The sequence below is a fragment of the Lactuca saligna genome, chromosome 4, assembly GCF_052625555.1.
Source record: "Lactuca saligna cultivar CGN05327 chromosome 4, ASM5262555v1, whole genome shotgun sequence".
NCBI classification, from domain to species: Eukaryota; Viridiplantae; Streptophyta; class Magnoliopsida; order Asterales; family Asteraceae; genus Lactuca; species Lactuca saligna.
This window is the reverse complement of record NC_136420.1, coordinates 291,730,632-291,745,093: the sequence shown is the minus strand read 5'-3', so window position 1 is coordinate 291,745,093 and position 14,462 is coordinate 291,730,632. Positions and strand designations below refer to the sequence as shown.

Sequence of the window (14,462 nt, the reverse complement as noted above, 5' to 3'; positions counted from 1 at the left end):
TTCATTCGACCGAGTAGCTCACCTTGGGGAGCGCCGATTTTGTTCGTCAAGAAAAAGGATGGTTCACACCGGATGTGTATCGATTACCGGGAGTTGAACAAGTTGACGGTTAAGAACCGGTATCCTTTACCTAGGATCGACGATCTATTCGATCAGTTGCAGGGGGCATCTTGGTTCTCCAAGATTGACTTGAGGTTGGGGTATCATCAGATGAGGGTTTGAGAGGAAGATATCCAGAAGACTGCTTTCAGAACTCGTTATGGACATTATAAGTTCGTGGTGATGCCTTTTGGGCTCACCAATGCCCCGGCCGCGTTCATGGATCTTATGAACCGGGTGTGCCGGCCGATGCTGGATCGGTCGGTGATCGTATTCATCGATGATATTCTGGTGTATTCGAGGTCTAGGGATCAGCACGAGGAACATTTGAGGGAGATTCTTGGGGCTTTGAGATCGGAGAGACTGTATGCCAAGTTCTCCAAGTGTGATTTCTGGTTACGAAAGGTCCAGTTCCTCGGGCATCTTGTTAACCAGAAAGGGATATTAGTCGACCCAGCCAAGATTGAGGCGGTGTTGAGGTGGGAGGTGCCGAGATCGCCCACCGAGATCAGGAGTTTTTTGGGTTTGGCTGGATATTATCGCAGGTTTATCAAGGACTTCTCCAAGATCGTTGTGCCACTTACTAGGATGACCCGGAAGGGTGTTACGTTTTCATGGGGACCGGAGCAGCAGTCCTCATTCGAGACGCTTCGTCAGAAATTGTGCGAGGCTCCGGTGCTTGCACTCCTAGAAGGGATGGAGGATTTTGTGGTGTATTACGATGCCTCTATATCGGGTTTGGGGGCAGTGCTTATGCAGAGGGGTCATGTGATAACGTATGCTTCGAGGCAGTTGAAGCCTCATGAGTCGAGATATCCCACCCACGACCTAGAATTGGGGGTTGTGGTGTTTGCCCTCAACATCTGGCGATACTATTTGTATGGGGTTCGATGTACGATATACACGGACCATAAGAGCTTGAAGTACTTGATGGATCAGCCAAATCTGAATATGCGACAGAGGAGGTGGTTGGATGTGGTGAAGGATTACGATTGTGAGATCCTGTACCACCCGGGCAAGGCTAATGTGGTAGCCGATGCGTTGAGCCGTAGGGCGGAAAGCGCCCCGATTCGAGATATTTGTATGAGATTGACGGTATTGACCCTGATTTTGGATATTATTCGAGGAGCTCAGGCAGAGGCTGCGAAGCCAGAACATCAGAAGAAGGAGCGGGTTGTAGGTCAGGTATCAGGATTCATCACGGATGGTCGAGGGCTTATGACTTTTCAGGGTCGGATTTGGGTACCGTTTGTGGGCGGTGCGCGTACTATTTTGATGGAGGAAGCACATCGATCGAAATTCTCGATTCATCCCGGTGCTACGAAAATGTATTTGGATCTAAGGAAGGAGTACTGGTGGCCTTGTATGAAAAGGGATGTCGCTTGGTTTGTCGAGAGGTGCTTGACTTGTCGGCAGGTCAAGGCCGAGCACCAGCGACCGCACGGTAAGCTGCAACCGCTAGATATTCCCGAATGGAAGTGGGAACAAATCACTATGGATTTCATTACCAAGTTACCGCGGACTGCGAGGGGAGTCGATGCGATTTGGGTGATCGTGGATAGACTGACGAAGAGCGCTCATTTTCTAGCCATCAGCGAGAGTTCTTCTGCGGAGAACTTGGCAGAGTTATATGTGAGGGAGGCAGTATCGCGGCACGAAGTGCCGATCTTGATTATTTCGGACCGTGATGTGTGTTTCACTTCCAGGTTCTGGAAGAAGTTTCATGAGGAGTTGGGTACTAGGTTACATTTTAGTACCGCATATCATCCCCAGACAGACGGTCAGAGTGAGCGGACGATTCAGACGCTCGAGGACATGCTCCGGGCATGTGTGTTGGATTTCAGGGGTAGCTGGGATGCATATTTACCCTTGGCATAGTTTTCCTACAACAACAGCCATCATTCGAGCATTGGTATGCCACCCTTTGAGCTGTTGTATGGGCGGAGGTGTCGTACCCCCATCTGTTGGGGTGAGGTAGGGCAGCGGGTTATGGGTAGCACGGAGATCGTACTCCAGACGACCGAGCAGATTCAGCTGGCCAAGCAGAGGTTGTTGACCGCTCAGAGCCGACAGAAGAGTTATGCAGACAGACGCCAGTCCGAGCTGGAGTTTCAGGTCGGTGATCTTGTACTCCTAAAGGTCTCTCCTTGGAAAGGAGTGATTCGATTCAGGAAGAGGGGCAAGTTGGGGCCCCGATATATTGGTCCTTTCCGAGTGATCGCGAGGGTGGGCCGGGTAGCCTACCGTTTAGACTTGCCAGCAGAGTTGGGGCAGATTCACGACACTTTCCATGTGTCACAGTTGAGGAAGTGTATAGCCGACGAATCGGCAGTGGTTCCATTAGGGGATATTCAGGTAGATGCGAGCCTGAATTATGCTGAGAGACTAGTAGCCATCAGAGATCGGAAGATCAAGGTTTTGAGGAACAAGGAGGTACCCCTGGTGTTGGTTCAGTGGCAGCATCGGAAGGGATCAGAGATGACCTGGGAACCGGAGCGTTAGATGCGTGAGCAACATCCGGAGCTATTTGCATAGCGAGACTTCGAGGGCGAAGTCTTGTTCTAGTGGGGGAGAATTGTAACAGCCCGGATCTCCAGGTATCTTTACTTTCATATTTTTGGTATTTTGTGAGGGGACTCGGCGAGTTGGAGGTCGAACTCGTCGAGTCGGGTCACGGTTTTGGGCAGAGGTTCGCATCTGGACTCGGCGAGTCCGTGCTGTTTAATGAAACCCTAATTTCCCGGTCCTAAGCCCTATTTAAAGGACCTTATGGCCCTTCATTGCGGCCACCTTGAGCCTTGAGTGCACCAAAGCAGCTGAGAGTCTTTGTGAGTGAGATAAGAGGCTATTTGTTCATCAATTTGTGTGTTATTGCAAGAAAGGAAGGAGAAGATCAAGCTTGAAGAGTTGGGGAGCTTGGATCTGCTTCTATTTCATCAAGGGAACCTTCTTGAGGTAACTTTCAGAGCTAAACTTCGTGTTTTTGTTGATATGTCAAATCTAGGGTTTCTTCTTGCCTTATTTGACTTGGATTTGAAGTATGAAAGGTCCCATGGAGATATGGAACCTAGATCTGGACCTTAGCAGGTCCAAAAGGCCCTAAATGATTTGCTTTATGTCCATTCTTTTGAGTTGGAAACTAGGGTTGCCATATTAGAGGTTATTTCCCCAAAATACGCCTTGTATGTGTTGCATGGCGGCCAAGACTGAGACTTTACGTGATAAATGAGCTTGGGAAGGCCAGATCTATGTGTGTATGGAACGGATCTGACCGCAGAAGCAAGTTTTAGCTGATGCATGGCATGGACTCGCCGAGTCTGAAGAACAGACTCGACGAGTAGCTTGAAGATTGTCCTTAAAACCACCCAGTGTGTAGTCCTGTCGAGTTGTGGGTGACTCAGTGAGTCACAGAGAGTTAGAAAGGTATTTGACAGGTGGACCGAGTCGAGTTGGGACTCGTCGAGTTGGGACTCGTCGAGTTGTCCTTACGACTCGGCGAGTTGAGTCGCGGTGGCCCCGTGATTCATGATCAGGTGGAACTCGTCGAGTCAGGAGAGTACTCGACGTATCAAAGGGAAAATCCCTGCGAGTTGGTGAAAACGCGTAGACTCGCCGAGTCACTCTAGTGCACTCGCCGAGTCCGGTCAATTTGACCAACGACTGCTGACCAAGTTGACCAGTGTGGACTTGATAAGGATGGTCAACCTTAGTGGTACAAGTAATAATTATAGATATATGATGTCATAGGAGGATTACAGCTCGGGGGTTCGAGCACGAGTGATTTCCAGGGTTCACGAGTTATCGAGACATACGAGGTGAGTCTTCTCACTATACTGTACCCGGAAGGGTTTAACTGTGTGACCGGAAGATCGGATATGATATGAGTTATATACATTATGTGTGATAAGTTAATCGTTATATGTGCCATGTATGATATGCTTGATATGGGCCGGAAGGCATTATATTATGGGCTGGAAGGCGAATATATTATGGGTCGGAAGGCGTTGTAAAATGGACCGTAAGGTTGACGTGGGTCGGACCGGAAGGTTTACCTAGTCGGGACGGAAGTCCCCTGAGACACATGGACCGGAAGGTCAGGGCCTGGAAAGGCGTATGTGCGTAGGCTGTATTTTGGGGAACTCACTAAGCATTTATGCTTACAGTCGTTGTGTTATGTGTTTCAGGTACTAGCGAGGACCGTGGGAAGGCGCCGACGTGATCGTACACACACTCGGGGAAACTATTTTTTGATCTTTGTTATGTAATTGGTCGTGACAATATTATTTACATTGGAACTTAAATTATTACTCGATGTTTGATGTTTGTAAAAATGAAAAAAATCGGGTTAAAAATTACGTCGTTACATTACCCTGCTGTTCTGAGCAATAAAAAATATCATTTTACCCAACTGTACTATACAGTGATGTATGAACTTGCTGAATAACTATAAAAACGTACAAAATTTAAATTACACATAGATCATTTGATCCATAAAGTAACAAAGATATTATCTCGAATATAAAAAGCATACTTTTATTTGAAGGTGATTCAAAAACTCAACAAACCTTTTTACTATAATAAATTTCTAACTTTAATTATACAAAAAAAAAGTTTCAATTTCTAAAAAATGAATATTCCAAACATCTACAATTAAAGTACATTGTTCGGTGATTTATGGTTGTGTCTTTTGAATTAGAAATGTAATTTTGTTTGTTAAAGAAAATATAATATAAAATAGGTATAAGACCCATGTATTATATGAGTTCATTTTAAAGAAAATAATATGAAATTCTAAACATTTGAAAAGTTTGGATTTATAAGAAAAAAACAGAAAAATATTGAATTATTAAAATTAAATTGTTTGTTTTTCTTTTAAATTAAACAAATAATTTAGTTTTTTTTTTTTTTGGAAACTGCAACTTTTATAAAAAGAACCAACAACTAGCAAGAAACTAGCGAAGGAACAAACCAACAAACGGAAACATTATTCAAACTAAAGTAAATACAACAGAACGACAAACGAAAATTAAAGACATCACCCAAACGGATATGTTGACCATTCTTCCCAAGTGCACATTACTTGTTTACCCCTGCATTTTAACCAAAAATACACCATTGATTAGACTGCTTCAACACCAGTTCCAGGCTTTGCGAATACTCTTTTAAACACATGGTCATTCCTGAGTTTCCATAAGTTCTTGATAAGTCCGTGACATATGGTGACGAATCTCTTTCTCGTCTTCAAATTCCGACCCTATCCGTTTTCATATTCCAACAGTTCAACCACCGAGGTGAATGAGTTATGTTGCACACCACACCAAGAAAGGATTTTATCAGTAATAAAATGAGCAAATGGGCATTGAAGTAGTATGTGATTAGCACACTCGGATTCATTGATGCATGCACTGCATGTAACCGTCGTGAGATCAATACCGCGAGATCGTAACGCCACCGCTGAAGGGATCTTCTTTTGTAATGCCCGCCAAATAAAACAGTTGACTTTATTAGGAGATACCTTGTTCCATTTGAAGACAAAGCTGGTGGAGGCGTAAGAGGGGGATGGGGACAATTTTGAAGCAATCTTTTTCCGCATGGTACTCACCGAGAATGTCCCGCTATTATCTAGGATACAACGCCATTGATCCTCACCTCGTACCAGCCTAACTAGATCAAGATCCCTATGTAAATTTATCAAGTTGTTGGATTCACCTGTGTCATCTACTTGAATGGACCAGTGCCCTTCAAAAGTACCCTCAAAAAATCTATCAGCCACCAAACAGTTCTTCCTTGATTCAAGCTCATACAGTGATGGGTACTTGACTTTTAAGGGCACCGTACCTAGCCATCTATCCAACCAAAACAGAGAGTTTTCACCTGATTTTATATGCACTTTAAAGATGTCTTCAAACTCTAACCCATGTTTTTTGAGATCGGTCCTTGCTGCAACAATATTCTTCCAAACACCATGAATGTTCCTGCTTGATAAATAGTCGTGTGGTTTGTTATAGATATTATGAATCCCTTTTATAGTACAGCTCCATATCAAAAAAAAATTCCACTTTCAGTTTCCACCACCACTTGACTAATAAGCTTGTATTTAGGGTACGGATTGATCCCACGCCTAGACCACCCTTAGATTTAGGGGCCACAATTTTATCCCACGATACCCAATGGATCTTTCTATTATTTTCATCACCACCCCATAAAAACCTTCGACGAATATTCTCCAAAGCGTCAGTGACTGCCGACGGTGCCTTAAATAAAGAGAAGAAATAGGTCGGGAGATTCCCCAAAACTAAGGTAATTAGGGTCAACCGTCCGCCGAAGGACAACGTCTTTGCTTTCCAGGCAGAAAGTTTTGACTGAAATTTATCTAAGATCGGTTTCCAATTTTTTATTAAGTTCGTATTTGCACCCACCGGCACACCAAGATAATTGAATGGAAATGTGCCCGCTTCACAACCAAGGATGCTAGCCCAATTTGCGGACTCTCGCTCCGAAGCCCCGATCCCGAATACCCTAGATTTGTGGAAATTGACTTTGAGACCCGAGGAGGCGTTGAAGCATTTGAGGATCCGTGATAAATTTTTAAGATTGGTTCTAGACCATTCACCGAAAAATAAGGCGTCGTCCGCATAGAAAAGATGTGATAAAATAGGACCGTTGTTCGGGATTTGAATACCTTTGAAGATTCCTTTATCTCTAGCCGCCTCCAATGCAACATTGAGACCTTCCATTGCTATGATGAAGAGGAATGGGGACAAAGGATCACCTTGTCTGATCCCTTTAGAAACTTCGAATTCTTCTGTGGGAGATCCGTTTATAATTACCGAGGTACGCGCGGAAGTAAGACACCCATGGATCCATGATCGCCACTTGCTGCCGAAACCCATTTGGACGAGAATGGAGTCAAGGTACTGCCAGTTTAAAGAATTGAATGCTTTATCGAAGTCTACTTTGAACATCAACACCTTCTTTTGCACTTTCTTAGCCCATGACAGCAACTCATTTATCACCAATGGTCCATCAAGAATACTTCTACCTTCCACGTATGCGGATTGCACATCACCTATGAGCCCACCAATGACCTGTTTGAGACGCAACGCTAGGATCTTGGAGATTATTTTATACATACATCCGATGAGACTAATTGGGTGATAATCTGTGAGCGAGATGGGATCTTTAATCTTTGGAGCAAGAGTGATGAATGATGAATTGCACCCCTTCGCTAAAGTCCCGTGTTTGTCGAAGTGAATAACAAAATTCATCACATCTACTTTAAATAAATCCCAGTAGGTCTTGATGAGTTTAAATGTTAGTCCGTTAGTTCGTCAGGCCCAGGGGACTTGTAACTGCCGCATGCCATACCGTTGTTTTTACTTATTCAAGCGTAAATGGAGATTCAAGTTTAATTGCCTCCATCATGGATAAAGACTTGAACAATGGACTGATGAGTTTAGGCCTCGAAGTCTTAGTCTAAGTGAACTTGCTTTTAAAGAAACGGAGAGCTTCCCCTTTTACTTCATCTACCGCACAAAAGAAACTAATGAAACTTTAATTTAGAACATTTGAAATTAGAAGTAAGTCAATTAATGAAATTGATATGCATTTATTATTACATTTATTGCAATTATTACATTTAAATATTATGTGGAAATTAATAAAATGAAAAAAAAATCACAAAATGCCATGTGGAAAAAATTACATGAAAGAAACCATAAAGTGACATATGGTCAAATCAATAAGAGTGTGACATGTGGCAAAAAGTTCTTTATTTATTAGAGAGAATAAAATGGCAAATGAGAAAGCGTTTTTATATAAGTCCATGTAATGAATTGCACGTGCATCGTGATATACATGTCTTTCAAATCCTAAATCAAATGAAAACCAATCGTCTTGATTACGTCTTCACTTGCATTTATGGTTTCTTGATTTTGCTTGTCAAAATTAAGAAGCTGTTTGGATAGGGAAAAAAGAGGGTGCTTAAATCTTATTCTCATCACAATAAGCTAAGTTTAAGTATTTGGATAGGAAACCTTAAAAATCAGCTTATTATTATATGGATAAGTTAAATAAGCTGATTTTAATAAGCATCTCCCCCCCCCCCCCCCCCCTCTCCACTCATTGCTTATTGTTTATTGCTTATTCCCACCATAAACACTTTTGCAAAAACTGCTTATTCCCACCGCAATAAGCTAATTTATCCAAACACCCTCTAAACTAGGAGGATTCTACAAACTACAATCAAGCAACGGTTTTCCCTAATATCTTTAATCAGAAAGAACCCTAGAAATTTCCCTTTGGATTCTTCAGAATCCTTAATTTCAATTTGAATAATTTACTCCTTGATTACCCAATTGATAAAATCTCGGTTGTTCAATTCTCTGTAACTAGAAAGTTCCCTTTTGATTCGATTTTCTTTAGTGTATAGAATTGCAACGCAGATTGTTTGATTTTAGGAAGAGGAAGAGGCAGAAGGTGTCAACGGTGGTTGTTGGTTGTGGGAGAAGAATCGGGGCTATGGAGAGCAACAGACAAAGGCACAATTGGAAGAAGCTTCTCCCTTTCTCAATTAGCCAATTCCCGTTTTCTTACCTAGTTAGATTTTGCAATTGGTTTACCAAACAACTTTAGGAGACCGAGTCAAACCAAAAATGTCTAATTAGACTCGGTCCGTATATCAAACACAACCTAACTCATTTGTTTTTTTCTAATATAAGAGTAGATTTGTGCCAAATTATTTACAAAATTTCTTAACAAGAAAAAAAAAAAATATATATATATATATATATATTTATTCTTCTAATGAGTGAATCAACACACCTCATCCTCCATGTAAAACAATATATGAAATAGGTTTCATCGGAAAAAGTAATTTATTTTTTTTAACTTTTCAGATATACAAAATTGAAAAAGTAAAATTTATAGCAACTTAAAAAGTTAATTCTTCTTAATTATGAGTGGCATTTCGTAAGGAAATTAAGTAATATTCATAGAACAAAACTGTTAAAAGAGTGAGCCAAATAGAAAGTTTTATTGGTTTATAAAAAACATCATTTCATTTACATATTACATAAGATTCACTTGTAGCCTTACATTCACATTCTTCATATATGGCTCCATGAAATCATCGACTTAATTCAGGCCAAAATCATCATCTCAATTTCTGCCTATTCCATGCATCACACGTTATTTATTATTATAATACAAAATTTAAAAAAAAAAAAAATCAATTTCACAATATTTATCAGTTTACACAATACTCATCAATTTTAAGTAGGAAAAAAAAAATAGGTAAAATGTTAATATATTCTATATTTAAACATCGTTTACCTGGCTTGTATAGCTCCTTAGTTTTTGTATTTCATGGTTTCCTTCTCAAATCCAATTGTTGGGAATTGTTTGGCATACTCCTCCACATCATGGCGGAGCTTTGAAAGTTCTGACTGAAAAGTGCTCGACTCCATTGCCGCCACAAAGTCCTTCAATTTTGTCCCTTTTTCACATAAAATAAAAAAAAACATAATTCAAAAATCACCTTAATTACAATTTTGTCCTACCAACATCACTCCAAGTACAATCCAACTTGTTCTGTCATGTCATATCATATCCACTGTCCCCCAAACACCAAACACAGTACAACTTGTCCATGTCCCACTCCAATACATGTATGTCAAACACAGTACAAGAGAGAGGTATGAAAATATACCTTGGGCTTCACCCTTGATCTTGAGAGCCAATTTGACAGCAAGGTCAAAGAAGTAGGCAACTTTAGCGAAATCCTCTTCAACAAATCCCCTAGAAGTGAGAGCAGGGGTTCCTAAAAATAAACAAGTTAGTGAATCTTTTTGTGTTGCGTGCTATAATATAACATGAATTTACTGAAATACCCCTCACCCATTCTGATGCCACCAGGAACCATGGCTGACACGTCACCAGGAACAGTGTTTTTATTGGCTGCGATGTGAACAGCTTCCATTACTTTTTCTACTCTTGACCCATCGATTCCCTTGGGTTTCAAGTTCACCAAAACTAAGTGGTTCTCTGTTCCTCCGGATACAAGTTCATATCCGCTATCCATTAAAGTCTGAAAATTATAAATTAAATTTTTTAGTATCAAGATTGAAATTAATGAAGATCGTGACGTTTGTATTTTGTAAGGTAAGGGTAAAACGGTCATTTAGACGTACCTGTGCAAACCTGGCGCAGTTACTCATGACTTGCTCTTGGTATGCTTTGTATTCTGCTGTTGTTGCCTGAATTCATAAAAGTTGTTTTGATTTTTTTTTTTTTTTGGAAAAAAATATTTTTGAAATTATTAAATTGGACCATATTGAAAATTCTCAAAGATTTAATGTAAGCAAACCTGTTTCAGCGCAACTGCCAAACCAGTGATTGTGTGATTGTGTGGGCCTCCTTGAAGTCCAGGAAACACAGCCTGGTTGATTTTGTCTTCATAATCATAAAACACCTTTCATAATAAAAACTGTTAGTATCTGTTTCAACATAAGAATATATATATATATATATATATATATATATATATATATATATATATATATATATATATTGAGATTTCTTTGTAGAATGTGCGTGTAATTCAGGGTTGACTTGAGAGATTAGTCTATGTGATTATAGCAATTTATCATACAGTGAATTTCTTCTCTTTCCATCTCCATCGTTTTTTCTCCGGTTTTGAAGTTATCCATGTAAATTCTTGTGTTGTTATTTACTAATTTTCATTGGAGTGATTGTTAGGAATCATTGAGGCCATTTTCCTAACAAATTATTAAGGCAAACACATACCTCTTTGCCTTGTTTGGTGACTTCTTTCAGACCTTTTCTAAAGAAAATCATGGCACCTCGTGGGCCCCGGAGTGACTTGTGGGTGGTGGTGGTCACCACATCTGCATATTCAAACGGGGATGGGATAACCCCGGCTGCAACCAACCCGCTAATGTGTGCCATATCCGCCAACAATATCGCCTTTTGCTTGTCACAAACCTATAAAAAAAATCATTAAAATATTTAGGCAAATGTAATTATATAAAACGAATTTATTCTTGTAAGTTATTTAATATTATCTCACTTTGCGAATGCGAGCATAGTCATACAATCGAGCATAAGCACTTGCTCCAGCAACTATCAGTTTTGGCCTGAAGAGTGTCGCACTTTTCTCCAACTGTAATTTGAAAATTACCATTTAATGTTTTCATGAAAAAAAAAAAAAAAAAAAAAAAAGTTAAACTCAAGAAATAACAAAATCTATCCAATTATAGCATTGTAGTTTAATCTTTTTCCTATTAAAATATTGTAGTTTGAAAAATCTACACAAATATAGGTGTGAAAATTGCTTTGTAGTTGAAAATAAAGTAGGATGCTATAATAAACAAATAAAATAAAAGTACATTGCTATTTCTTGAATATTATCCTGAAAAAAATAAATATGAGCAAAATATGATATAACGTTACATATACCTGATCATAATCAATATAGCCAGTGCTCTCATTTAGTCTGTAAGGCATAGTCTCGAAAAATATAGACACCGCAGATATCTTCTTTGTATCAGTCTGCAAAAAAATAAGATAAATATAGAATTTAGATTACTCAGGGTGAGACTAATTATTATAATAAATTAATATAAAAATGAATGGATTTTTTTTAGCACCTGATAACCATGTGACAAATGTCCACCATGAGGAAGATCAAGTGCCATGATTCTATCATGAGCCTTTAGTAAAGCAGTGTAGACTTGGAAATTAGAAGGTGACCCCGAAAGAGATTGCACATTCACTACAAATTTAAAAAGAAAAAGAGATTATGTGAAGGTATTAATATTATCATATGATTATCATTATGTGGTTTTTTTTATTTGTTTATTATAGCATTTTATTTTCATTTCTCCCTATTACAATTTACAACATCGTACTTTAAAATATCTAAATACTGTTAGAATTGAGTAGATTTTTCAAGGTAAAAGAAATTGAAAGTAAAATGCTAAAATTCGGTAGATTTTTCAAAGTTTTTATGTCTTAATAAGAAAAAAAGGAAGTCGGATGCTTTATTAAACAAATACATGGAAGTATGTTGTTATTTTTTGCATTTAGCCAATTCTTTGAATAAATTGAAACTAGTTATTAACAATAATTTGTGGATCAAGAAGCAAATTTTAGTATAAGAAATGTGTAAATTGTATCTACCTCCCCATTTTGCAGGATCCAACCGAAAGGCTTCCAAAGCTCGCTTTTGACACAAGGTTTCTGCCATGTCAATGTACCTAAAAAGCAAAAAAAAAAAAAAAATTAATTAAAAAATTATAACATTTTAAGAATAAATAAGTAACACAGGATGCCTAAACTCGATTCATTTAATGATCGTGTACATAATTAAATGAGTAATAAAAAAGTTAAAGGGTAACAAGGTCATTTTGTATGGGTCAAGGATGAATACAGAAACAAAGGACAAAGGTAAGGATGACAATGGTAAGATTTAAAAAAAATGGACCAAACTTGTAATTTTGTGTAAAACACAGGGACCATTCTTGTAAATTATTATTGAAAGAATGGTTATTTGCTTACTCATTTCCACCATAGTATCTAGCACCTGGATAGCCTTCACTGTACTTATTAGTCATCACAGATCCAACTGCTTGCATCACTGATAAGGAGGTGAAGTTCTCTGAGGGGATGAGTTCAAGACCCTTTACAAACAATATACAGAATCAGTCACTTAAAATCAAACTTAGAACTCATATTATTTTTGTGATTATCAATTAAGTTATTAACAAGTAATTTTTCACTATGTATTCTGATTACTTTTGTAAAATAATGGTAAAATAGAGAGAGATGACCTTCCATTGACGAGCTTTTTCAAGCTCAATAATATCTGCAATCTCAGGATCGACGACCTCAAGTGGAGCATTCAATTGCTTTGGCCACTGTAATTTCACCATGAAAAAACTTAAATTCAGACACAGAATCAACGACAAAAAACACAGAAATTATAAAACGAATGAACAGAAACTCACAGTGACGCCAGGTCTTTCCTTTTCGTAAACAGCTTCGCTAGGTAAAGACGACTATCATAACAACCACACAACAAAAATTCAAATCAATACAATTTACAGAAGACGAAATCGAAAATGATAATGATAATTAGAAGAGAAATTAACGGACCATGGAATAGAGATGTCCGCCATTGAAGAGGCGCTGCAAGGGCTTGTCTGCAGAAGACGAAAGCCTACGAAGAGCCAACGCCATCGCCATTGTTACTCTCGGTTTCTCTCTCTAGCTTTCTCTCTCTCTAAAAGAGATAACACAGAGTGGAGTCTAAGTCTCCCGCGCACACACAATTTGTTTTGGTGCGGATTGAATGTTGTCGGGTTTGGGTGAGATTTTGGTGGTTGAAGATTATTGATGTAATTTTTCTGGTTCTCCTTTGTTTTGCAAAAAATATGATAACGTTATCCATTTCTTTCACCTTACCCGACCCGATGCAATCAACAGGAGGAGGATAACGGTTTTTTAAATTAAAATGTTGTTTAATAATTGAGTTCTTATTCATTTAAAAAGAAATATATATTCTATATTTGTAACAGGATATTAGAAAAAAATTGATATGGTTCAAATTTTATGTTTAATCGTAACTGATAAAAAAAATAATGTTTGGTAAACTAGCTTATAAACTATGAAAATATCTGATAAAATCCGAATATTTTAAGTGTGAGGATTAAGCCGTAAGCTGATTCAAAATATTGACATTTTATCGGAGATTTTTCTATAAGTTAACTTACTGAAAGATATAAAATGTCTTAAAAGGGCATTTAGAAGAATATGTTTTTTATAAATAATTAAGAGATATATTTAGAAAACTTTAAATAAGCTCATGAAAAGCTAATCTAAGTTTATTTTAATAAGTTAACTTATAAGTTATTTTTTGGTTTATCAAATATAACAGCTTAAAAAAGCTTAAAAAATAAGTTCATTTATCAGCTAGTTGTGACATGCTAAACACAACCTTAGAATAAGAGTAATAACTTATTATTATTATTATTATTATTATTATTATTATTATTATTATTATTATTATTATTGCATTTATCAAATAATTGGAGTCATTTTGTTTGGCTAGTATAAATCAGTTTGTTATATTTTACACAATACACTGCAATATATTTTCTCAAGTTCTAAAAATTCGTAATATTTATTGTAATATAATTTTTTAATTAGATGACACTTTTTATGCTTTTGTTTCAAAATATAATTCGGGTTTGATAAGTTTTTTGTTAGAATTTAATAAAAACGAAATGAGACCGATGTTTTTCAATTTTGAACAACAACAACAATTTATTAGAAAAATATAG

At 38.0% G+C, this 14,462-nt stretch overlaps 2 protein-coding genes across 3 annotated transcripts; both read right to left on the bottom strand.

The window, feature by feature from the left end:
• Nucleotides 1-5,353: 5,353 nt before the first annotated feature.
• Nucleotides 5,354-7,367, bottom strand: LOC145040773 (uncharacterized). Its single transcript, XM_078988669.1, has 2 exons — nucleotides 6,782-7,367; nucleotides 5,354-6,120 (listed from the first exon to the last, which is right to left on the bottom strand). The coding sequence occupies exons 1-2, from the start codon at nucleotides 7,365-7,367 to the stop codon at nucleotides 5,354-5,356; spliced, it is 1,353 nt and encodes a 450-aa protein (XP_078844795.1).
• Nucleotides 7,368-9,114: 1,747 nt separating this feature from the next.
• Nucleotides 9,115-13,476, bottom strand: LOC145043797 (serine hydroxymethyltransferase 1, mitochondrial). Of its 2 annotated transcripts, none has more exons than XM_078992550.1 (15): nucleotides 13,276-13,476; nucleotides 13,128-13,178; nucleotides 12,951-13,037; nucleotides 12,679-12,800; nucleotides 12,301-12,377; nucleotides 11,769-11,893; nucleotides 11,578-11,670; nucleotides 11,189-11,281; nucleotides 10,906-11,103; nucleotides 10,466-10,570; nucleotides 10,290-10,355; nucleotides 9,997-10,186; nucleotides 9,809-9,919; nucleotides 9,433-9,595; nucleotides 9,115-9,269 (listed from the first exon to the last, which is right to left on the bottom strand). In XM_078992550.1, exons 1-14 carry the CDS (start codon nucleotides 13,363-13,365, stop codon nucleotides 9,450-9,452), a joined length of 1,554 nt encoding a protein of 517 aa, XP_078848676.1. In that variant the 5' UTR covers nucleotides 13,366-13,476; the 3' UTR covers nucleotides 9,115-9,269; nucleotides 9,433-9,449. The 2 variants fall into 2 exon arrangements, with proteins under 2 accessions (XP_078848676.1, XP_078848677.1); XM_078992551.1 differs by having other exon boundaries at nucleotides 9,115-9,265.
• Nucleotides 13,477-14,462: the final 986 nt, after the last annotated feature.

What these genes read in the sequence shown, in the direction of transcription:
- LOC145040773 (XM_078988669.1), bottom strand. Translation starts at nt 7,367, where the DNA reads ATGAATTTTGTTATTCACTTCGACAAACACGGGACTTTAGCGAAGGGG. An exon ending in AGATAAAGGAATCTTCAAAG is followed by an intron (nt 6,121 to 6,781) that starts GTATTCAAATCC and finishes GTACTATAAAAG; the next exon opens with GGATTCATAATATCTATAAC.
- LOC145043797 (XM_078992550.1), bottom strand. Translation starts at nt 13,365, where the DNA reads ATGGCGATGGCGTTGGCTCTTCGTAGGCTTTCGTCTTCTGCAGACAAG. An exon ending in GGATCCTGCAAAATGGGGAG is followed by an intron (nt 11,894 to 12,300) that starts GTAGATACAATT and finishes TTAAATTTGTAG; the next exon opens with TGAATGTGCAATCTCTTTCG. An exon ending in GCTATATTGATTATGATCAG is followed by an intron (nt 11,282 to 11,577) that starts GTATATGTAACG and finishes TTCAAATTACAG; the next exon opens with TTGGAGAAAAGTGCGACACT.